Below are 25609 nucleotides of genomic sequence, written 5' to 3' on the forward strand. Positions count from 1 at the left end.
ATTGTCTGCCTGGCATTAGTGGTCATATAACCAGGACTTGTGATATGCACCAGCTGCTCATACCACCATGCTACTGCTCCCATGGCTTCATGTGACCCTGATCAGGGTGGTGGGGGTGATTAAATAGGGGCTAGTGGAGAGAAGGAGCATCTTACACTTGCTTTTTATTATTGCACATTGGGTGTTTGACAGTCTTTTTATGAGTTATTTTCTTATGGGCATGAAGTGTTTTTTTTATTCGCTGCACATTGGGTGATAGACAGTCATTTATTCATATATACATAGGGATTGTTTTCGGATTTCTTTGTTTCATGGCAGCCTGTTAGGAGACAAATCTCAGGGTTGTATAATGTATAAATAATTTGATAATTTTGAACTTTCAAACTGGCAAACTACTATCCATGTACCTATCCAAACCTCTTAAACGTTGAAATTGAGCTTGCATGATCCACTTGTACTGACAGCTCATTCCACACTCTCACAACCCTGAGCGAAGAAGTTTCCCCTCATGTTCCCATTAAATTCCTCACTTTTCACCCTCAAGCCATGACCTCTGGTTGTAGTCCCACCCAATCTCAGTGGAGAAAGCCTGCTTGCATTTATCCTATTTATACCCCTCATAATTCTGCATTCCTCTATCAAATCTCCTCTGTCTTCTACATTCCAAAGAATAGTCGTAACCTATTCAGTCTCAGGTCCTCTAGACCTGGCAATGTCCTTGTAAATTTTCTCTGCACTCTTTCAAACTTGCTTACATCTTTACTGTAAGTAGGCGACTAAAACTGCACACAATACTCCAAATTAGGCCTTGCCAGCATCTAATACAACTTCAACATAACATCCCATCTTCTGTACTCAGTACATAGATTTATGAAGGCCAATGTGCCAAAAACCTTCCTTTATGACCCTATCTACCTGTGATGCCACTTTCAATGACTTATGTACCTGCATTCCCAGATCCCTTTGCTCTACCATACTCCTCAGTGCCCTAACATTCACCATGTAAGACGTACCCTGGTTGGTCCTACCAAACTTGCACTTATCTGTACTAAATTCCATCTACCATTTCCCCAGCTGATGTAGATCCCTCTGCAAGCCATGATAGCCTTTCTCACTGTATTAATTACTACGGCAATAACTGAAGGGCTTCACCCAGCCCATCCCTCTCCAGTCTGAGGTGCAGGGGAGATGGTGGGAGGGCAATCTTTACACATCAGGAGGCTGCAGGGGAGAGGTGGGAGGGCAAGGGGGCAATCTTTGCACAGCACGAGGCTGCAGGGGAGAGAATAGGAGGGCAATCTTTGCACAACCTGAGGTGAAGGGGAGAGGGTGAGAGGGCAAGAGGACAATCTTGGCACAACAGGAGGGTGCAGGGTAAAGGGTGGGAGGACCAGAGGGTGATCTTTGCAGAGGATGAGGGTGCAGGGGAGAGGGTGAGAGGGCAAGAGGACAATCTTGGCACAACAGGAGGGTGCAGGGGAGAGGGTGGGAGGACCAGAGGGTGATCTTTGCGGAGGATGAGGGTGCAGGGGCGAGGGTGGGAGAAAAAGAGGGTGATCTTTGCAAAGCACGAGGGTGTAGGGGAAAGGGTGGGAGGACCAGAGGGTGATCTTTGCAGAACACGAGGGTGCAGGGCAATCTTCCCACAGCATGAGGATGCTGGGGAGAGTGTGAGAGGGCAAGAGGGTAATCTTTGCAGAGTACAAGGGTGCAGGGGAGAGAGTGGGAGGGTAATCTTTACACAGCCAGAGGATGCAGGGGAGAGGGTGGGAGGGCTGACTGCCGGGAGTGCAGTGCAGTGGATGTGCGAGTCCCTGCGCTCGCTCTGTGCTCCCGCCCCTCCCCTCCCTTCCCCTCCTCCCGCCGCCCGGACCCATGTAGCACCATGACCGGCATCGCCGCCGCCTCCTTCTTCTCCAATACCTGCCGCTTTGGGGGCTGCGGGCTGCACTTCCAGACGCTGTGGGAGCTCATCGAGCATATCGAGGACAACCACATCGGTAGGAGGGGAGGCGCCTACGCCGCCACCGCGCTCAGCGCTCCGGCCCCCGGGCCCCGCGGGCAGCCGCGGCTCGCGTGGAGCGGCCGCCCGCCCGCCGGGGGGGTGGGGTATGAGGATGGTGTGGGGAGGGAGACCTCCGCTGGGTGAGGTACCGGTCGCGCTTCTCAAACCCCCGAACCTGCGTCCAGGCTTTTCGGCCGATGCGCCCGCGGGCCGTTCCACACCCTCACCCTACCCCACCCCCGGCTCGCAGGCCGCGCACTCCGCCGGACCTGCTTCCCCCCGCCGCCCCTCCCCTCTCCCCGGGGCGCGGTCACCGGCTGGATGGCTGGCTGGAGGGGAGGCGGCCAGTGGAGTGGGGAGAGTCCGTAGGCCTGGGTGGGAGTCCGGGTTCCGCCGCTGTCATGGCAACGGCTGCTGGGTGGGGTGGACAGGGGGTTGTGGGTGGGAGCTTGTCAAACTGCCCTGGACCGGGGGGGCTTCGACCTGGGGCAGAGTCGCTGCTCTCTCCCCCCCCCCGCGCTTTCGCCTGCAGGTGTGCCAGGGTTTGCACCTGAGCCTTCCCCGGAGGGATCAGCCCCGCTCACGCTTTGGGGCGGAGTTAAACGTGCAAAGCCTTCATTGCAGCCGAGTACTGGGGTGGGGGCCATTGGTGGGAAAGAAGCCAAAAAGTTTGGGTATGATTTCAAATGCATTTCCTTGGTCTCCGGAGAAGTTTGTTAAATCTGCCCTGTTCAACATTTAAACCGTGTTGCAGCCTTGTATGGGGGAGCTGAAAGGTCTGGGTATAATCTTAAATACGTTTTCTTGGTCTCTGGACATGTTTGTTAAATTAACTATGTTCAGGATTTAAACTGTGTTGCAGCCCAGTATTGAAGGAAGGGGAGGGAGCTGTAAAATGTGGGTATCATTTTAAACACATTTCCTTGGTCTCTGGAGAAGTTTGTAAAATTTGGCCTGATTGTACACTTAAACCATGTTCGACTCAGTTTTGAAGGTGGGCTTGATCTGCTATAGTTTTTCACACAGTTGTGGCATCTGTAATACTTTTTTTATGGTGTGTGTTTAACAGGCAAAGCATACATTAAATTGTGGTTAGGGTGTCTTGTGCCTAAACTGTGGCATGACTGATAGTGTGTTGATTGTCATTCATTTACAACTCTTACCTTTGCTACCTGAATTCCGAGTTTCAACTTTAAGTGTGCAAAGGATCTGTGTCTTGGGATTTTTCAACAAAATGATTGGATTCCTGGCAGAATAAACTTCGTCAGCTCTATAAAACTCTGGTTGGACCACACTTAGAATATTGTGTTCAATTCTGATCACTTCACTATAGGAAGAATAGCTTTAGACAGGGTGCAGAGAAGATTTACCAAAATGCTGCCTGGATTAGAGGAAAGGTTGAGCAAGTTTGGGGCTTTTTCTTTGGAACAAAAAGAGGAGTAGGTTAACAAATTAACACAACGTTGTTGGCTGAAGGGTCTGTACTGTGCTGTAATGCTCTATAGTCTAATATAGACTCTGCAAGCTTCTAGTTCTTTAGTGGTCCTGAAAGGAATAGTACCTCACCCAGGTTTGCAGGGATTCATGGGCTGCAGCTAAATGGCATTTCATTCTTCCTGTTTCTTTTTTTTTGGAGATTGACATGCCAGATCAAAGCATACATTTGGTCCCCAACTCAATATGTCCAGATCCCAGATGTCAACCCAAAAATCTCATAATCCCAGGCCTGGATATTTTTGTTTCCTAGTCCCCATTTCACCCATCAGCATAAACCTATCCTTACCAAATGCACAGGTCCATTCATCCTGTCTGCTTCCCTTTCAGCTCTGATCGTATTGATGTCTTTTGGGATCAGAGCTAATATCTGTAACCTCCCATTTTCTGCTTCGAAGTTTCTGTTCTCCTCCCACCAGTCAAATATGAATTCCTGCTCCCTAGGTTCCCTGTGGCACCTGTCCAAACCCTTTTCACCTCAATGCAGAAGTGGGTCAGGCAGCATCTATGGTGGGAGATGGTCAGAACTCTTCACCTGGACTGGATAGAAAGGGGGAGATAGCCAGTGAAAAAAGGTAGTGTAAGAGCAAGTAGATGATTGGTGGACCCAAGTGATAGATGAAGATGGGTGTGATATCAGAAGCTGGTAAGTGATGGGTGGAAGTGACCGAGGATGGAAAGATGCAGCTGAATGTAAGAAATAGAACACAACATAGAATAGTACAGTACAGGCCCTTTGGCCCACATTGTTGTGCCGACCCTCAAACCCTGCCTCCCATATAACCCCCCACCTTAAATTCCTCCATATACCTGTCTAGTAGTCTCTTAAATTTCAGTCGTGTATTTGCCTCCACCACTGACTCAGGCAGTGTAATTCCATGCACCAACCACTCTCTGAGTAAAAAACCTTCCTCTAATATCCCCCTTGAACTTCCCACCCCTTACCTTAAAGCCATGTCCTCTTGTATTGAACAGTGGTGCCCTGGGGAAGAGGCGCTGGCTGTCCACTCTATCTATTCCTCTTAGCAGCCATAGTTCATCCTTCCCTGCTGATCCTCCTTCCTCTCCAGGTTATTGCTCCTGTAACCACTCTAAATGTTACAATTGCCCCTACCCTTCCTCCCTCACCACCATTCACAGCCCTAAATGGTCCATCCAGGTGAGCCAGTCAGTGTTATTTATTGCATCTGGCGCTCCCATTGCGACCTCTCTACATCAGTGAGACCAGATGCAGGTAGGGGACTGCTTTGTTAGACACCTCCGTTCCACCGACCGTGCAAGCCGAGATCTCCCAGTGCCCTGCTATTTTAATTTCACTTCACATTCCCACGCTGTGCATAGCCTCCTTCATTGCCAGGTCATGGCCAAATAAATATTAGAGGAACAACACCTTATATTCCACGTGGGCAGCCTCCAGCCTGGTGGCATGGACATCAAACTCTCAAACTTGGGCTCCCCCATAACCCTATCTCAATGTTTTTTTTTTCCTTTCCCCTTCTCTCTCTCTCCTCTTGATCTTACTAATCCTGTCACCCCATGTCTACGCCCTCCCCTACCCCACTCTTTCCATCTGCCCATCACCTACACATTTCTCCCACTGCTTCTCCTCATACCCTCCCTCCCTCTAGTCCATACTCTCCTATTATATTCTATGATCTCCAGCCTTTTGACTTTATCCTCATCTTTCTGTCACTCCCCCTCACCTAGATTACCTAATGCCTGCTGGTTCTTACTCTACCCATTCCCACCACAGTGCCTATCACCCTCCCACCACCTTCAGTCAAGACGAAGGATCTTGACCCGAAATGTCGACTATCCACTTCCCTCTATACATGCTGTCTGACCCACTAAGTTCTTCCAATGACTTTGGGTTGCAGATTCCAGCAATAAGGATAGGTTTCTCATCAAGTCCCAGTCAATCATGGACAGATTCTGGTGGTCAGACCATCCCCAAATACCCTTCTTCCCTTCCTTCTTGAATATGTTCTTTGGCTTCACCTTGCCCAAAGCACCAACCACCACCACAGAGAGTCCCAGTATTCCAAGCCAATGGGCTGTTTGTCCCACCTCTGCTGTGCTTTGTATTCTTAACTTCTAGGCTGTTGTGAACCCATAGTTGCCCTGCCAATTTCCTCCCTTGCATGCTGGCCTCTGGGGCATCTTGCTTGAACCTTGTCTATCATCTTGGTCTCTCGCCTAACCTGCCTCATCTCCTCTCTGAGTATATCCTGGCAGCTGACCTTCTCTCTTCCCAGTTAAGACCCATAGGTCGTACTGTCTACCTTACAACCCCTCCTCTCTTGTGGCCCCACTTACCGTCTCCAAACCCTGACTTCTGTGTTGCCTTGTTAATCCCTGCCCTTGTCCCTAACTCAGCCACCCAATAAGTCTTGCTGTTCTCCCTCATTTTTATTCACTATTTTCCATCTATACCTCATACTTACCACTTTCTTCCTGTTTTTGTGTCCATTACAAGTCAGTGTTGACTCTTGTTCTAAGTGCAAAGGGCTGATTATAGAACATAGGACAGGACAGGCCCTTCAGCCCACAATGTTGTGCCAGCCCTTCAATTTACTTTGCTCCCAGATAACCATTCAGTTTTCTTTCATCTGCATGTCCATTTAAGAGTCTCTTAAATGTCTCTTAGATGTGCCGCGAAATCTAAAAATAGCTTTCTGACAGTACCCAGGAGACTCAGCAGTCTGAATTTCATCAAGTCTTAGATGAAACCAATGATATCATTCTGCAGATGATACGTTTGATACACCTGCTTTGAAAGTTATGAACGAGCGCTCCTGAAAAATAATTGTAGGTTAAATCTGGTGTAGTAGTCACTGATGTAAAGGGGATTGCAGATCAGAGATTTCAATTTATGAGAGCTTTGAATAATGATGCGTTGAAATAAAAACCCTTGGGTAGACTAGGAAAATCATTACTAGTACGGCAGATAACCTCCAACCTTAATATAAATGGTTTGAAACATCTAAAGTCCCAACTTCATGAAGCAAGTGTAATAAAAAATGAATATTAATGAAATATAATTTTAAAGGTCTACTGTATTTCATATAGCATTTTATAATTATGTAAATACTGTAACATAAACTATTTAAAAACTGTATCAGCTACTATGACCATATAGAAGTGCCAGTGATCTGTTATAAAACATGGAACACTATAGAGTGTTGGCCCCTGATGTTGTGCCGACCTTTTAACCTACTCCAAGATCAATCTAACTCTTCCCTCTCATGTAGCCCTCTACTTTTCTATCACCCAAGTGCTTATCTAAGAATCTCTTAAATGTCCTTAATGTATCTGCCTCTACCTCCATCCCTGGCAGTGGGTTCCAAGCACTTAACACTGTATAAAATATTTTTTAAAAATACCTCTGGCATACCCCATATACTTTCCTCCAATCAGCTTAAAATTATGTTCTCTCATGTTAACTATTGGTTCCACAGAAACACACACTTGGTGCCTCTTCTATATATGCCTCTCATAGTCTTTATACACTGCTGTCAGGTAACCTTTCACTCTGCTTGAAAGATAGAAACCCTAACTTACTCAATCTTTCCTCATAAGACATGTTCTCTAATCCAGGCAGCATACTTGTAAAGCTCTTCTGCACCCTCTCAAATGTTTCCACATCCTTCCTATCATGAGGCGATCGAAACTAAACCTAATACTCCCAAGTGCGGTCTAACCAGAGTGCTATAGAGTTGCAGTATTACCTTGTGCTCCTTGAACTCAAACCCCTGACTAATGAACACCAACATACCGTAGGGCTTCTTAACCCTCTATCAATTTGCACCCGTGAACCCCAAGATCCCTCTGTTCCTCCAGACTACTAAGAGTCCTGCCATAAACTCTGCCTTCAAGTTCAGCCTTCCAACAGTGAATCACTTCTCCACAGTGAACTCTATCTGCCACTTCTCATTCCAAATACTGCATGATCCCATCAAAATTGAAACTAAATATGCTGATATGAATGATGATATCATATATTATGCATTAACAGAAACCAAAATATTGTGCATGCAGTATAAAAATAGAAAATATCCAGCAAATGAGGAAAGCATCTGTAAAGAGACCAAGTTGTCTGTGACCTCTCATAAGAACTGGGGGAGAAAGTTATCTCTGACAGCTTTTGAGCAATAGTCCAATAAATGGAGTGGCATGGTAGCGTAGCAGTTGGCATAACACTATTACAGCGTCAATTCCACACCACTGTGAGCAAGGTGTTTGTACATTCTCCCCGTGGCTGCATTGGTTTCCCCCAGATGCTTTCATTTCCTCCCATGTTCCAAAGACTTCGGGTTAGTAGGTTAATTGGTTACATGGGTGTAATTGGGTGGCACAGGCCTGTTACCATGCTGTATCATAAGACAAAGGAGCAGAAGTCGGCCATTCGGCCCATTGAGTCTTTTCCGCCATTTTATCATGAGCTGATCCATTCTCCCATTTAGTCCCACTCCCCCGCCTTCTCACCATAACCTTTGATGCCCTGTCTACTCAGATACCTATCAATCTCTGCCTTAAATACACAAAATAACATAAAATAAAATATTCCAAAATAACATGAAATAAAAATGGGGAGAAAAGCAGGGAGGAACTAAAGGGTGGAAGCAAGATATTTTCTTTGACAAAAGCAGTAATAGGAGAAGGATTTATGAAGATACTTCTCCTTGGAAAGTAATCAATATATCAATTGTATAGAAACACTTGATTATTAATTACAATGTTAATGCCCTGAGCTAATACTTAATATACTATAAATCATCTGGAACACTGGGGAGGGCATCTACTTTGTTAAAAGGTTTGAACAAGTAGTACAGTACTTCAGTTTAAGGTACCTGACTTATCCAACGGAAGCCTGTGGCATTGAAGCAACATTTTGATCTTTGAGCTTTGCAACTCTCCAAAATAATATCAAGTTCAAGTTTATTGTTATCTGACTGTACATTTATGTAACCAAATGAAACAATGTTCCTCCTGAGCACGATGCACCCACAATACATATATCACACGTAGTACATAAAACAAAATATTACCACAAACAAGTTACTAAGATATAATTCAAAGTGCATGTGAAGTGCACAGCACATGTAAACAGTACAGTAAACAGCTCACTGCCCTAGTGACGAGACCCCGGTGGCAGGGTATTCATTTGCCTGAAACACAAGAGATTCTGCAGGTGGTGGAAATCCAGAGTAAGACACACAAAATGTTGAAGGAACTCAGCAGGTCAGTCAGCATCAATGGCAATGATTAAACAGTCGATGTTTCAGTCCCAGACCCCTCCCCCCACCTTCAGGACTGGAAAGGAAGGGGGAAGATGCCAAAATGAAAAGGTGGGAAGAGGAAAAGGAGAAGGAGGACTAACTAGAAGGTGATGGGTGAAGCCATGTGGGTGGGAAAGCTAAGGGGCTGGAGAAGAAGGAATCTGAAAGGAGAGGAAAGTGGACAATGGGAGAAAGGGAAGAGGAGGGGCTTCGGGGGGGAGGTGATAGACAGATGAAGAGAAGTGGTAAGTGGTCAGAGTGGGGAATAGAAGAAGAGGGAAGGAGAAGGGGAAAAAATTACCGGAAGGTGAAATCAATGTTCGTGCCATCAGGTTGGAGGTTACCTAGACAGAATATGAGGTATTGCTCTTCCACACTGAGAGTGGTCTCATTCTGGCAAAAGAAGAGGCCGTGGACCGACATGTCAGAAGGGGAATGGGGTTAGGAATTAAAATAGTAGGCCACAGGTAAATTCTGCTTTTGGTGGATGGAGTGGAGGTGTTCACAGCCTGAGGGAAGACGCTGTTATCCAGTCTTGCAGTCCCAGTTCTGATGCTCCTGTACCTCCTTTCCTGATGGTAGTGGGTCAAGGAGATTTTGGGGTGGGTGGTAGGGGTCGTCATCAATACTTCATGCCCTTTGTATACAATGCTGCCATTAAGTGTCACAAATAAGGGGGTGGCAGACCCCAGTGATCTTCTTCTCAGCAGATTTTACTATCCTCTGCAGAATCTTGTGATCCGGTGCCTTGGAACTTTCGTGCCACACCATGATGCAGCTAGACAGGACACTCTTGTTAAAGTGGAATCAGGGAACCTTGCACACTTCAATCTGTTCAGAAAGTGTAGTCGCTGCTGTACTTTCTTGATTAGTGAAGTGGTGTTGTGGGTCCAGGTTAAATCATCCATTACATACACACCAAGGAGATCACTTTGTGATCTTCACTCTCTCTACGGCAGAGCCATTGAAATGCAATGGAGAGTGGTTGACCTGCGCTTTCCTGAAGTCCATAATCATCTCTTTTGTTGATCCACATTGAGACTCGGATTGTTCTTCTCACACCATTTGACAAGCCTTTTTCCTCCTTTATGCCGAGTCATTATTGTGGCCAATGAGGCTAATCGCTGTTGTATCATCAGCGAATCTGATGATGTGGTTTGAGCTGAATCTGGTAGTGCAGTCGTGAGTCAGCGATGTGAGCAGCAGTGGATGGAGCACACAGCCTTAGTGGCGGGGTGTGGGGGGGGATCCAGTGCTTGGCCTGATAGAGCTTGCGTATTGCTGTCAACTTGGACTGACTGTGGTCTTTCTGTCAAGTAGTCGAAGATCCAGTTACAGAGAGGGGTGTTGAGTCCCAGTGAGGACAGTTTACCCACCAGCCTCTGAGGGACGATCATGTTAAACGCCAAGCTGAAGTTGATGAGAAACATCTTGGCGTCTAAGGCATCGTTTTCTAGTACAATTATTATGAGCACACTAATGCAATTAATTATTAGCACATTGCAAATGAAGATGATTATAATGCCCGACATCACCTCTTATACTGAATGCAACTGTTAACATTGACTTAACTTTTGATGTTTTATTGACACAAATCAGTATAAATGATTAATCTATAAGTGGAATAGTGACAGAAGGGCTGAATAGAGAGTAAATAGGTTCTGAAAGGTTTATCCACAACTAGTGATCTGAGTACTGTTTCTTTTTGACTAATGTATCACAAAGCTAAATCTGTGTGCAGGGGATAAGTCTTTGTAATACAAATTGCGATATTTTACTGTAGTGTGAATTAAATCCTATGATATCTACTATTAGGTGTACCTTTCTCAGTTATTTTAGCTCCAGAAGGTTACTCATTGCTGCCCTTCATACTGTCAGCAAATGTAAACAAAAATTGAGCAAAAATAAACTATCTCTATTCTGACTCTATTTCTATTTCCGGACATCTGTCTGTAGAATGTAAAAAAAAATTGCATGCATTTCCTGCTAATTAAGTATTGCGGCCTCTGTAATTTATATTATTATATTCATTATAAATTTGTACATGCACATTGATGGAAAATGCCTATGTAACTTTTGTCACAGAATGTTTCACAACTTGTAGTAACTCAACCACAATATGCAAACTTTAATAGGGCTCAACCAAATCTGCACCTCTAGCAAACTTCACCAACTTTGTACCTGTTTCCAATGTTTTAATTTTAGTTTATAATTTAATAAATCATTTATGCAAATCAGAAATAATTCATTACAGTTGCACCATAAATAATTAAATAGTAATAAAACCATAAATTATGCCAGGAAATAAGTCCAGGACCAGCCTATTGGCTCAGGGTGTCTGACCCTGATGTGATGTGTGGTTGACTTTAGTCATCTCCATTGGAGTGACTGGGTTCAAATGATAATCCTGACTTTAAACTTCACAATACATAGAAGTTTTGTCACAGATACATTAGGGGAGAAGCTGTATAAAATGGAGTGATTCCTAACGTATTTATTCAGGTTGTAACTGAAATCCAACAGTGTGTTTTCTGTCTCCTTATCTGGGGAACTGATAGTGCAGTAGCAGTTCCTGCTTCACATTGCTGCCTGTCTCCTAGAAAATGCATGTTTCAGGATGTTAAATATGGACAGGACTATATTGACTCTAATGCAGGGGTTCCCATCCCCTTGCTTAATGGTATTTGTCCATGGCATAAAAAAGGTTGGGAACCCCTGCTCCAATACAATGTGTAGGGGAATGGCCTCATAAAAGGAGAACTAACTGTTGAATGAGAACATTGAAGTACTGAAAGTCTGCTATGGTCTGTGAAATTGCTCCTAGCAGACTCCATGTCCTCAATGTGGGAGGGAAAGAAAATAAAGTTAAAACTTTAGTCCAACATAGGAGCAGAACTAGGCCATTCGGCACAAAAAGCCTGCTCCACCATTTGGTTGTGCTGATTTATTGTCCCTCTCAAGCGCATTCTCTCACCTTCTCCCTGTACTTTGATGCCCTTACTAATCAAGAAACTATCAACTTCCACTTTAAATATACCCAATGACTTGGCCTCCACAGATGTCTGTGGCAAATAGTTCCACAGATTCACCACACTATGGCTCAAGAAATTCCTTCTAAAGGGACATCCTTGTATTCTGAGGCCCTCTGGTCTCTAGGCTCTCCCAATATTGGAAACATATTATGCTCAACTGTCTCCCCTCCCCCCCCCTTCCAAGATGGACACCTGATGGCTTTTATGTCTGCACTTACCTAGGCCTGATACTCACAGCCCAGTGTCTAAAGGTGTGGTCTGGCTGACCAGGTCCTTGGATCACATGCAGTGAGCAGGCTACATTTCCAAGCTGCCAGTGGTAGGGTCACAGCAGGTGTGAAAGGTGTCTTTGGGGTGGACCTTAAGCATATGAATCACCTCATGCAGCTGCAGGGCTTGCCATGATTCGGGACAGCCAGCTGTAGCCACACAGACCTGGAGACCGCTTGACATTAAACAACAGCTCAAGGAAGAATAAAGTATTTGAGAATTCAACTCCTTGACAAAGAGCTTCAGCAACAACAGTTCCACACCTCTTCAACTACAATTAACATAGGAAGAGCGTTTGATGGCTCTGATCCTTTCTCTCTGGAGTTTAGAAGAATGAGGTACCAACCAAGTATTGAGGGGCCTAGATAGAGAGGACATGGCGAGGATGTTCCCTATTGTAGAAGAGTCCAGAGGGGACAACCTCAGAATAGAAGGGTGTCCCTTTAGGACAGGAATAAGGAGGAGTTTCTTTAGCCAGTGAGTGGTGAATCGAAGGAATACATTGTCATAGATCGCTGTGCAGGCCAAGTCGTTGAGTAAATTTCAAGTGGAAGTGCTTAATTCATAAGAATACTAAAGGTTTGGGGAGTACACAAGAGAATGGGGTTGAGAGGAAAAATAAATCAGCCATAATCGAATAGCAGCGTAAACTGAATGGGTTGATTGGCCTAATTCTGCTCCATGCCTTACGGTCTAAATAGTGTCTGTGCGGATGTTGCTGAAAAATGATCTGTGCATGCAACTTAGCGTCTTCCTTGATTTTCTCAACACCCGACTTCTTGAGCATTTGAGGGGTTCCAGGTCTTCTCCTCCAAGCACCTTAGGTTCACTGAAAAAATGTTTAACATTTGATGCAAGTTCCCATGCATTTGTTTGGAATCAAATGACCCTGCCTGGTGTCTCGGGGCTAGGTGTGTCTGCACCTGCGCCACCCTCCCTCCCCAATACCTGGCACTCCTTCTCTGCCACTTGTCCCACACCCCTTCTGCAGCCCGTCACCCTCGTCATTCCCAACATCCTTTGCTCCTGCCAGATTTACAAACTCGCTCCCTGCTCTCTGCTCTCTGCTCCATGTTGCAAAGGTCTTAGGCACTCTAGCTATACATATTTACTTTTGCACAGTACTGTATGGTCATATTTTACTGTGGTCTCATTATTCTGAGATCCAGGTGAATAGAAGAACAGCCCATTCACCACCACCTCATACAGCAAATCTAATTATGCTAAGAACCAGCCTGATGATTGTTGCACTTGCTTTGCAGAAGTAGATAGTTTGTTAGCTTGGGAGACCAAAACTAGCGGCAATACTTCAGGAATCTTCCTTTTTTTTATATAAAAAGACTTAAGAACTGTGCGGTATATATTGAGCATGATCAGTCTAGGCCACCTGAAAGTTGACAAGAAAATGGGTTTGTGAGTGCTGTACAGTTTTGGATATTTTGGACATGTTTATTATTTGGGTCTTCAGGAAAATATGTTAAAATGCTACTGTTGATCCATTTTTATTAGAGAGTATTACATGGTATTTACAGCAATGAAATGCGTTGTTTGGCCCAACAAGTTTATGGCCAACAAGGCCATTTCCCACCTTTCTTTTCATAATCCCATCAACATATCCTGTTTCTTTCACCCTAAGGCCCTGTCTTCTCTTGAAACACATCTATGCTATGAAGTAATTCTTGTGTGTTAACAAGTTTATAAAAATATTTTTCGATAATCCTTGTGTAAAGATTTTTCCCTTTGAATTTTGTCCTTCATTCCCTGACAAGGGGTAAACTCTACTCCAACTTCACCAGCATAAATTTGAAGACTTTTTTTTCAGTTTATCCTTAAGTTTTCATTTTTTTAAAGGAGCCCTAATATAAACAACCTTTCCTGGTGGATATATCCTCCTACTTCTATTATCATTCTACTAAACTTGTCTTACGACTTCTCCAGTGCATTCGTATCCTTTTTATAATATGGAGACTAGCATTTTTTTGTAAAGTCCAACCAATATATCAAGGACCCCCACCATCCAGGCCATGCTCTCTTGTTGCTGCCATCAGGAAGGAGGTACAGGAGCCTTCACTCCCACATGACCAGGTTCAGGAGCAGTTATTAATCTTCAACTATCAGGCTTCTGAACCAGCATGGCTAACTTTACTCACCTCAACACTGAACTGGTTCCACAGCCTATGGACTCATTTTCAAGAACTCTACAAGCTGTTGTTCTCAATTTATTTATTTGATTTTTTTTTTGTATTTACACAGTTTGTCTTCTTTTGCACATTGATTTTCAGTCATTTGTAGCTTTTCATTTATTTCATTTCTTTGTTCTTCTGTGAATGCCCACAAGAAAATGAATCTCAGAGAAGTATACGTACTTTTGTAAATTTATTTTGAACTTTGAACACAAATCAAACACTATCGCTCTGCTTTTCAAGTGTATTTCTCTGGAAAAAACCTTTTTTCTTGCTTTATATGACTTTGACTTTGTTCACCAGCTGTTTTGTCATTTGTGAATCCATGCCTTCAGATATTTTAATGCTTTTCATGATTTTAAACACATTTCCAAAAGAATATATGGCCTTGCTGTTTATCGCATCAAAATCATTACTTCACACTTATTCACATAGTTTGGCAATTGCACACTCAAATTTCATAAATTAATGTCTTTATTTTGTAGTTTTTCTCTGCATTAGCTATATCCCATCCCTAAATGAAATAAAACCAGAAAATGCTGGAAACACCCAACAGGTCAAACACCATCCATGAAAAGAGAAGTTGATGTTGCCTTTTCTGCAGAGTGTGTCTAGAATTTTCTGTTTTTGCTCCAGATTTCTAGCAGATTTTAATATCATTTCATGTATGATATCACTGCAGATACTGAAATGACTTCAGGTTGCAGGGCCTTGATCATTTATTGTAAGTAGTGAACAGTGGTTACATCATCCATCCTTGGGGGATAGCAGGTCTCACCTTCAGTCTATCTGAAGAGTCATTATTAACTCCTTTTTCTTTTGTTTTTAAGCCAGCTTCTCATCCATTATAGTAATTGCACTTGAGCCCCCTTTCCCCGGAATCCAAATGTTCTCACCTCAGTCATGTGTTTACCCCAGCATCTTGAAGAAAATCCTGTAAAAGTAGTGGATACAGCCCAGTCCACCATGGGTAAAGTGGCATTGCTGCAGGAAAGCACCATCCATCATCAGAGACCCTCACCATACAGGTCATGCTTTCTTCTCACTGCTGCTATCAGAAAGAAGGTACAGGAGTCTCAGGACTTACACCACCAGCTTCAAGAAGTTATTACCCCTCAACCATCAGCTTCCTGAAGCAAAGGAGATAACTTCACTCAACTTGCCCCATCACTGAACTTTTCCTACACTGATGGACTCACTGTCAAGGGCCCTTCCTCTTATGTTCTTGATATTTATTGTTTATTTATGTATTATTATTATTATTTGTGTTGGCGTGTGACTAAGTGGTTAAGGCGTTGGTCTAGTGATCTGAAGATCGCTAGTTCGAGCCTCAGCTGAGGCAGCGTGTTGTGTCCTTGGGCAAGGCACTTAACCGCATATTGCTCTGCGACAACACCAGTGCCAAGCTGTAAAGGCCCTAGTGCCCTTCCCTTGGACAACATCGGTGGTGCGGAGAGGGGAAACTTGCAGCATGGGCAACTGCCGGTCTTGCATACAATTTTGCCCAGGCCTGCGCCCTGGAAACCTTCCAAGCCGCAAATCCATGGTCACACGAGACTAACGGATGCCTAATAATAATTATTATTATTATTTCTATTTTTTTCTTTCTGCTTGTATTTACACACTGGTTGTCCACCCTGAAGGTGTGGTCTTTCATTAATTCTATTATGGTTATTGGAATTTTTGAGTAAGTCCACAAGGAAAAGAGTCTTCGAGTTGTTTATGGTGACATATATGTACTTTGACAATAAATTTACTTTGAACTTGAACTTTGAGGCCCTCCGCTGGTTGACATCAACCATGGATGTTGTGTCCCATTTATCTATGTGATAAGCAAGCCAAGGCAGTACAATATGGAGAGCAAGCTGTTGCCTGTGTAGCAGGCTCTCCCTCTCCACTCAGTTGACAAATCCAAAGGAATGGCAGAGATTGATACAGTTTGGCAGGGGTTTCCAGTCAGCCTTGAACTCAGTGTTGGATTGCCTTAGTGATTCCAGCTCTGGAGTTTGCCTCAGGGTTTACTCCCGAATCCTTCCCTATGAATAGGCAAGGCAGTAGAGGTTTGAGATCAGAGTTTTCCTTCTAGATGGGCTGTTAATTATGACTGACGAGCCCCATCTGTCCAAAGGGGCTCATTTTAAGGTGCAAGTAACCTGCCTTTGACCCTCCTACTATCAATAGAAATGATTCCACTGGGCTTAGTAGCTAAGCCACATGTGAGGGCAAGGATCTGGACTTGGCTGTCAGAGGCTATTTGAGACACATGCAATTGGCAGCATTTAATAGATAGTGGGAGCTTATCGCCACAACCTTAAGGAACCACCACAGCATCAAAGGCGTTTATAGTTTATCCACTACATTACCCTTATCAACATGATCAGTTACTCCAAATATTCAGTGACTGGTAAGAGTACTTAATGAAATGTGTGCTGCTATAAATTATTTCTTTTTTTTTCTGTTTAATGATTACATTATCCTTCCTATAACATCGTCATTATGTGCCATGTCATATGATGTCTTTGATTGTTCTTGGCAAATGTTTCTACAGAGGTGGTTTGCCATTCTCTTCTTCTGGGCAGTGTCTTTACAAGATGGGTGACCCCAGTCGTTATCAATACTCTTCAGAGATGATCTGCCTGGCGTCAGAGGTCGCGTAACCAGGACTTGTGATATGCACCAGCTGCTCTTACGAATCTACCACCTGCTCCCATGGCTTTGTGTAACCCTGATTGGGGGTTGGGGGGGGGTGGCTAAGCAGGTGCTACAACTTGCTCAAGGGTGACCTGCAGGCTAATGGAGGGAGGGAGCACCTTATACCTCTTTTGGTAGAGATACATCTCCACCCACCATCCTTAGGACCAAACAATTCATTCGTAATTTCCTGGTCTTGCTCTGTATATTTAAAATTTAGGAATGATTTTAACTGTCTGTGAGTACTCTTGATTTTTTTTTTTTTTTGGCTTCTTCCCCCTTCCTTTCCAGTCCTGATGAAGTGTCTGAGCATAAAATGTCAACTGCTTATTCTGCTCCATTGATACTGTCTGACCTGCTGAGTTCCTCCAACATTTTCTGTGTGTTCCTCCAGATTTCCAGCATCTTCAGAATCACTTGTGTTTATTCGTTTTCATACTTTTACTATGCATGTAATGGTGCCTTAGCTTTCTCTTCCCTAAAGGTATACATGCAGCTACGAATCATATTTATGTTTTCCAAGTTTGAACTGTTATAATTCTTTGAATGTCCTTTTCATTATAGGTCTACCATTAAAATCTTCCCGATAAATGTTAAAATTATCCTTGTGCCATTTCTCCAGAATAAGCTGTAAATTTGAAGCCCTTTCAAACCTTCTGCATCTTGTGACTTTTTTGTTTTAAAGTCTGCAATATGATTTATTTGCTTTACTCTTTGCTAAATTTATTTTGCATTTTCCTTTGCCTGCCTAATTATTTCTTTTCTAAATAATTTTGGGATCTTTTTGTTTTCCTCTCATATTTTGTCTATGGACTTAAATGCTTTTCTGTAGTTTTACCTTGTTCTTATTTACCCATAATGTATCATGACTAGATGGTTTCTTTTCACATTCTTTGCATGGAACGTGCACTCAGTGGCCACTTTATTAGGTACAACTGTAAAAATCATTAATGCAAATATCTAATCAGCCAATCAGGTAGCAGCAACTCAATGCATAAAATAATTTTGTATTGTATCTGAAATAGTTTGGGACTGTGATATGGTGAACTCAATTCTTTTAAAAGTTAACAATAATTTATGGTTTTGCGGAATTTTCGAATTCTACTGTCACGTTCTAATAATTATTGGTAGGTCTGTTGAGCTAATCTCTGACACAATTTGACCTGCTCAGAACTGTCCAATTGTCTTTTTTATGTTTATCAATATTCTTTTATTGATTTTTTTGCAATGCATTGTAAATACATGTTAGTATCGATTTATTTTATTTCATATCCGTTGTTTAACCTGTAACTTTCTAATTCTTTATTCTTTATAATTGTTGAACATTGTATTTCGTTTTATGTCACACCCTGACCAACACACCATAATAAATTCCTAATATATGTAAATGTATATGGCAAATAAAGTTGATCCTTGATCCCAGATAAGCTTGCTTACCACTTATCCCCAGGGTTACCCCAGTTTTAACCCATCAGACACCCCCCCCCCAACACCCTGTCTCCTTCCCAGTCCTGATGATAAATCTGTTTCTCTTGACATTGATGTGTCCTGGCTTGTAGAGTATTTGCAACATCTTTTGCTTTTAGAGTAACAAGCATAAAATGCTAGAGAAACTCAGCAGGTCAGGCTCAGTTTCTACAGAGAGGAGTAAACATTGGTGTTTTGGGCCAAGGCTCTTCAGGACTGGAAAGGAAGGGGAAAGATACCAGAATAAGCAGTGGGGGGGTGAAAGGAGTACAAGCTATAAGGCAATAGGTGAAGCCAAGTGAGTGGGAAGGTGTGCAGTTGGCGGGAGGCTGGATGAAGTGAGGAGCTGTGAGGTGAAAGGTGGCAAAGGTAAAGGCCTGAAGAAGAAGGAATCTCATAGGAGAGGAGAAAGGGAAGGAGAGGCAGTGATGGGCAGCTGAGAAGAAAAGAGGGGAGCCAGAAAGGGGAATTAAAAAGGGGGGGGGAGGGAGAAATTATTTTGTGTTTTTTTTCCTGTTTTTTTATTTTGTATTTCCAGCATCTGCATTGTTTTTATTTTCATGATATTGTTTGTCTTCCATTTTATATAAGATCTGTTGCAAATAAAATGGTGACCATGTCCTTTAAAAGAAAAATGTTTCTGGCTTCCCGTGTTTAGTGTAATGTGAAATTTATTACTGTGTTCTAAATTCAAATTCCTGTTCATGTTCATACTTCATTTCAGTTCATTCAAATCTCATGTCTGTTAGCTAACATAAAGGTATAAGAAGAGCTCGGGGATCCATCAGGCTAATAAAAAGCAGCAAGGCATAAGCAGAGTGGCTATTGTGTGAATGGACAGTGCTCAACAGGTTTTATTTCTGTTGATACATGAGAATGGGTTCAGAGAATGGTGTGTTGCTTGTGGGAGGTGCACCGAGCTGCATTTCCTTAGAGACTGCACTAAGGAACTGGAGCTGTAGTTAGGTGACCTTCAGCTTATATGGGAAAATGGGGAGGTGATAACTAGGAGTTACAGGGAGGTAGTCACCCCTAAGTTGCAGGAGGCAGGGTACCTGGGTGACTGTCAGGAGAGGGAAAGGGAATAGGCCGCTAGGGGAACAGTAATTCTGGATCGGGTGTTATGTAGTGATCCATATTTGATTAGGGAGCGGAGGGTAGAGGAACACTTAGGAGACTGTGATCATAATATGATAGAATTCACACTGCAGTTTGAGAAGGAGAAGCTAAAATCAGATGTATTACAGTGGAGTAAAGGGAATTACAGAGGCATGAGAGAGGAGTTGGCCCAAGCTAATTAGAAGGGGCACTAGCAGGGATAACAACAGAACGGTGATGGCTGGAGTTTCTGGGAACAATTTGACAGGCACAGGAAAGATGCATCTCAAAGATGAAGAAGTGTAATAAAGGGAGGATGAGGCAGCCGTGGCCGACAAGGGAAGTCAAAGACTTCATAAGAGTAGAAGGGAGGACATATAATACAGCAAAAGTTAGTGGGAAGGCAGAGGATTGGAAAGCTTTTAAAAAACAATGGAAGGGCAACTAAAAAGCCATAATGAGAGAAAAGATAAGATATGAAGGTAAGCTAGCCAATAATATAAAAGAGGAAGCAAGAAGTTTTTAAAAGATATATAAAGAGTAAAAGAGAGATGCGAATGGATATTGGACCAGTGGAAAATGATGCCGGAGAGGCAATAATAGAAACACAGAAAACCTACAGCACAATACAGGCCCTTCGACCCATAAAGCTGTGCCGACCATGTCCTTACCTTAAAACTACCTGGGCTTACCCGTAGCCCTTTATTTTTCTGAGCTCCATGTATCCATTCAGGAGTCTCTTAAAAGACCCTAACGTTTCCACCTCTACCACCATCGCTGGCAGCCCATTCCACGCACTCAGCACCCTCTGCGTAAAAAAAAACTAACCCCTGACATCTCCTCTGTACCTACTTCCAAGCGCCTTAAAACTGTGCCCTCTCGTGCTAGCCATTTCAGCCCTGGGAAAAAACCTCTGACTATCCACACGATCAAGGCTTCTCAATGTGTGATAAAGAAATGGCGAAGGAACATAATAAGTATTTTGTGTCAGTCTTCACTGTGGAAGACTCTAGCAGAATGCCAGAAATGTGGGTGTGTCAGGGGCAGAATTGATTGTTGTTGCTATTACTGGGGAAGGTGCTTGGGAAGTTGCAAAGTCTGAAGGTAGGTAAGTCACTTAGACAAGATGAACTACACCCCATTGTTCTGAAAGAGGTAGTTGAAGAGTTTGTAGAAGCATTAGTAATGCTCTATGAAGAATCATTAGATACAGAAATGGTTCTGGAGAACTTGAAACTTTCTTTAAGCAGGGAGGAAAGCACAAGAAAGGAAATTATAGGCCAGTTAGCCTGACTTCAGTGGTTGGAAAGATGTTGGGTGAGGATGAGGTTTTGGGGTACTTGGAGGCACATGACAAAACAGGCCAAAATCAGCATCACACATCAAAGTTGCTGGTGAACGCAGCAGGCCAAGCAGCATCTCTAGGAAGAGGTGCAGTTGACGTTTCAGGCCGAGACCCTTCGTCAGGACTAACGGAAGGAAGAGTTAGTAAGAGATTTGAAAGTGGGAGGGGGAGGGGGAGATCCAAAATGATAGGAGAAGACAGGAGGGGGAGGGATGGAGCCAAGAGCTGGACAGGTGATTGGCAAAGGGGATATGAGAGGATCATGGGACTGGAGGTCCGGGGAGAAAGACGGGGCGGGGGGGGGGAACCCAGAGGATGGGCAAGGGGTATAGTCAGAGGGACAGAGGGAGAAGAAGGAGAGTGAGAGAAAGAATGTGTGTATAAAAATAAATAACGGATGGGGTACGAGGGGGAGGTGGGGCAATAGCGAAAATCGGCATAGTTTCTTTAAGGGGAAATCTTGCCTGACAAATATGTTGGAATTGTTTCAGGAAATAACAGGCAGGATGGACAAAGTAGAATCAGTGGATGTTGTTTACTTGATTTTCAGAAGGCCTTTGACAAGGTATTGAACATGAGTCTGTTTAACAAGGTAAGAGCCTGAGGTATTACAAAAAAGGTACTAGCATGTACAGAAGATTGGCTGACTGGCAGGAGGCAAAGAGTAGAATAAAGGGGGCCTTCTGTGGTTGGCTGCTGGAGACTAGTGGTGTTCCACAGGGGTCAGTGTTGGAACCACTCCTTTTCATGTTAATTGTCACGGAGCTGGATGAAGGAATTGATGGCTTTGTGACCGTTTGAGGGTGATATGAAGATAGTTGGAGGGAAAGGTTGTGTTGAGGAAGCACGGTATCTCTAGAAAGACTTAGACTAGGAGAATGGAATATAGTATAGGGTAGTGTATGGTCGTACAGTTTGGTAGAGGAATAAAAGCATGGAGTATTTTCTAAATGGGGAGAAAATTCAAAAAATTAGAGGTGTAAAGTAACTTGGGAGTCCTCATGTAGGATTCCCTAAAGGTTAACTTGCAGGTTGAGTCGGTGGTAAGGAAGGCAAATGGAATGTTCATAATCATTTTGAGAGCACAGGAATACAAAAGCAAGGATGTAATGCTGAGGCTTTATAACACATCGGTCAGACTGCACTTGGAGTATTTTGAGCAGCTTTAGCCCCCTTATCTACTAACAGATGTGCTGCTATTGGAAATTGAAGGGGGTCCACAGTAGGTTCATGAGAATGATTCCAGGAATGAAAGGGTAAGGGGTTAACATCTGAGGAGTGTTTGATGGCTTTGGGCCTATACTCGCTGGAGTTTAGAAGAATTGGAGGGGGGCGCGGAATCTCATTGAAATCTATCGAATATTGAAGTCTAGGACCCGATGGCACATCCCTTCATCCCTTTAGAACTGAGATGAGAAAGAATTTCTTTAGCTAAAGGCTGGTGAATCGGTGAAATTCATTGCTACAGACAGCAATGCAGGCCAAACCATTGGGTATATTTCATGTGGAGGTCGATATGTTCTAGATTATTCAGAGTGTCAAAGGTTATTGGGAGAAGGCAGGGTAACAAACCAGCCATGCTGGAATGGAGGAGTAGACTCGATTAGCTAAATGGCCTAATTCTGCTCCTATGCCTTATGGTTTTAAAAATCAGGAATGGTGAAAGTGAATATTTAGAAAATGAATGATTTACTCATAATTTTGGTTGAAACATCACGAATCTGCTATCACGCAACGTTACCTTCATTTAACAAATTGTTCAAAAATATCATATGAAAAATATTAAACATGAGAATGTCTGCAAATGCTGGAAATCCAGAGCAACACACATAAAATGCTGGAGGAACTCAGCAGGTCAGGCAACATCTATGGAAATGAGTAAATAGTTGATGTTTCAGGCCAAGACCCTTCTTCAGGACTGAAACGTCACTGTGTGAAACATTGACTGTTCATTCATTTTCATAGATGCTGCCTGACCTGCTGAGTTCCTCCAGCATTTTGTGTGTGATGTTATGAAAAATACTGCTATTTTTAGCATATTTCCTCTGTTCAGAATGAGGAATCTAGGAAAATAAATATTAATATTGTGTATGTATTTTCACTCATTTTGAAGCTTTCAACCTTTTATGTTCTTCAAGGGATTTAGCTGCTCTGAAACATTTATCCTGTAACATTAAAATCTCAGTACTGGAATTGGTTTATTATTGTTACAGTGAAAGCTTATCTTGCATACTGCCCATACAGTTCAGCTCATTACATAACGATTAAGGGAGGAAAGCTAAAAGAATAACAGTATGCAGAATAAAGTGCAAAGGTACAGTGCAGATAGACAATAAGGTGCAAGATCATAATGAGGTAGATTGTGAAGCCAAGGTCCATCTCTAGTCCATCCATTAGAGAACCATTCAATAGTCTTATAACAGCAGGGCAAAAGTTGTCATTGAGCTTAGTGGTATGTGCTTTTGGGTTTTTCTATTTTCGGCCTGTTGGAAGCAGGGAGAAGAGTGAATATCTGGGGTGGGAAAAGTATTTGATTATGCCGCTGTTTTACTGAGGCAGCAAGAAGTGTAGACAGAGTTCATAGAGGGGAAGCTGTTTGCTGTGATGTCTGACATTTTTGTTCATTGTAGGAAGTACTGCAGTGCTTGCTTAGTGTGAACATGAGGAATTCTGTAGATGCTGGAAATTCAAGCAACACACATCAAAGTTGCTGGTGAATGCAGCAGGCCGGGCAGCATCTCTAGGAAGAGGTACTGTGGACGTTTTGGGCCGAGACCCTTTGTCAGGACTAACTGAAGGAAGAGCTAGTAAGAGATTTGAAAGTGGGAGGGGGAGGGGGAGATCCAAAATGATAGGAGAAGACAGGAGGGGGAGGGATGGAGCTAAGAGCTGGACAGTTGATTGGCAAAAGGGATATGAGAGGATCATGGGACAGGAGGCCCAGGGAGAAGGAAAAGGGGGAGGTGGGGGAAACCCAGAGGATGTGCAAGGGGTCTAGTCAGAGGGACAGAGGGAGAAAAAGGATAGAGAGAAAAAGAATATGTGTATATAAATAAATAACGGATAGTGTACCGTCTCGATTAGTCTACAGTCTTCAGCATTGCTTCAGTGTGACACTGAAGAAATATATCAGAAGATGCTTTTCCAAATACGGACCTCCATCATCCAGGCCATGCTCTCTTCTCACAACTGTCATTGGGCAGGAGGTACAGAAGCCTTGGGTGCCATGCCACCAAGTTCAGAAACAGATCTTACCCTACAGCCATCAGGCTTCTGAACTAGTGTGATAACTTCAACCTCGACTCTGAACTGATTTCCACAACCTAAGTATCCAATTTCAAAGATTCTACAACTCATGTTCTCTGTTATTTATTTATTTTATTTGCACAATTGGTTGTCTTTTGAAGATTGTCAGTCTGGTTCTGTATAGTTTTACATAAATTACATCATTTTTCTGTAAATGCCAGCAAGAAAATTAAACTCAAGTAGTATATAGTGATATAGATGTTCTTTGATAATGAATTAATATTGATTGTGACTTTGAAATATGGTTTTAAAAGTCATTAGCTAACATGTTTTTGAACACTTTCAAGGTGATGGTTAATACAGGGTACAATTGTGGGAAGAATTCAGAGGCTGTACATGAATTGCATTGTAGGCAAATGATACAGTTCTGAAAAAAAATTAAGTGCCCTTAATTTTGGTTAATTAGAAGATCTTCCATTTTATTTGTGGTTAAAATTTGAAGACTTTTACACTTGGCAGTCATCCCTTTACCTGCAGCTGCCTCTCAACTTTCAAGGTTCCCATCCGATGCCATTGAATGCTGTAAACTTAGAGACGTAGGTACAAGCATGTATTTCCTTGAGTGTAGGGCAATAGGAGGCAAGGTGTATGGCACACTTTCCTTTGTTAGATGGGACATTTGAGTACAAGAACATCATATTGTAGCTGTAGAAAACGTTGGTGACACAGCACTTGAAATATTGTGTGCAGTTCAGTTCACCATACTGTGGGAAGGATATGGTTAAGCGAGTAAGGGTGTAGAAAAGATTCACATGAATGTTGCCAAGATTGGAGATCTTGAGTTATCGAAAGAGATTGGATCAGTTGGGACTGTTTTCCCTGGAGTGGTTTATAAAATAGTGAGGGGCATGAATGAGATGGATGGCAGCAGTCTTTCTCAGTATAGGGGAGTCTAAAACTCGCAGGCATAGGCTTAAGGTGAGAGGGAAAAGATCGAAATGGGGTCTAAAGGGCATATATTTCACACAGTGGGTCATGGGTCTGTGGATTGTTGGAGAAACAGCAATTGCAATGTTTAACAGATATTTGGACAGGTACATGGACAGGAATGTTTAGAGGGATATGGGACAAATGTAGGCAAGTAGGATGAGAATGAGGCCTTTGGTCGGAAAGGTTTTGTTGGGCCAAAGGGCCTGTTTCTCTGCTGTTTAACTCTACGCCTTTCCTCACCATGCCTCTACTTCCTCAGGAGGCTAACGAAGTTTGGCATGCCTCCGTTGACCCTAACAGTTTTTGTCTAAGTATCCTATCTGGATGCATAATGGCTTAGCATGCTCTGCTTGTAACCGCAAGTAACTACGGAGTTGTGGAAACCAGCCTCCTCTCTATAAACGCTGTCTATACTTCCTGATGCCTCAGTAATCAGAATAATCAGCATTCTGTCTTCTCATTTCTCCCATCAGGCAGCAGGTGAAAAAGGCCTGAAAGTACTTAGCACC

General features: G+C 43.2%; 1 protein-coding gene across 1 annotated transcript in view; it reads left to right on the forward strand.

Annotated features, from left to right (window-relative positions):
- The first annotated feature begins 1830 nt into the window (after positions 1-1830).
- The window catches only part of jazf1b (JAZF zinc finger 1b), a 247664-nt gene continuing 223885 nt past the window's right edge, over positions 1831-25609 (forward strand). The window contains exon 1 of the mRNA XM_063069538.1: positions 1831-2000. Coding sequence (XP_062925608.1) covers positions 1886-2000 — 115 coding nt within the window. The 5' untranslated portion in view covers positions 1831-1885. The remainder of the gene's footprint in view (positions 2001-25609) is intronic.

The sequence above is a fragment of the Mobula hypostoma genome, chromosome 17 (assembly GCF_963921235.1).
Source record: "Mobula hypostoma chromosome 17, sMobHyp1.1, whole genome shotgun sequence".
In the NCBI taxonomy this organism is placed as follows: Eukaryota; Metazoa; Chordata; class Chondrichthyes; order Myliobatiformes; family Myliobatidae; genus Mobula; species Mobula hypostoma.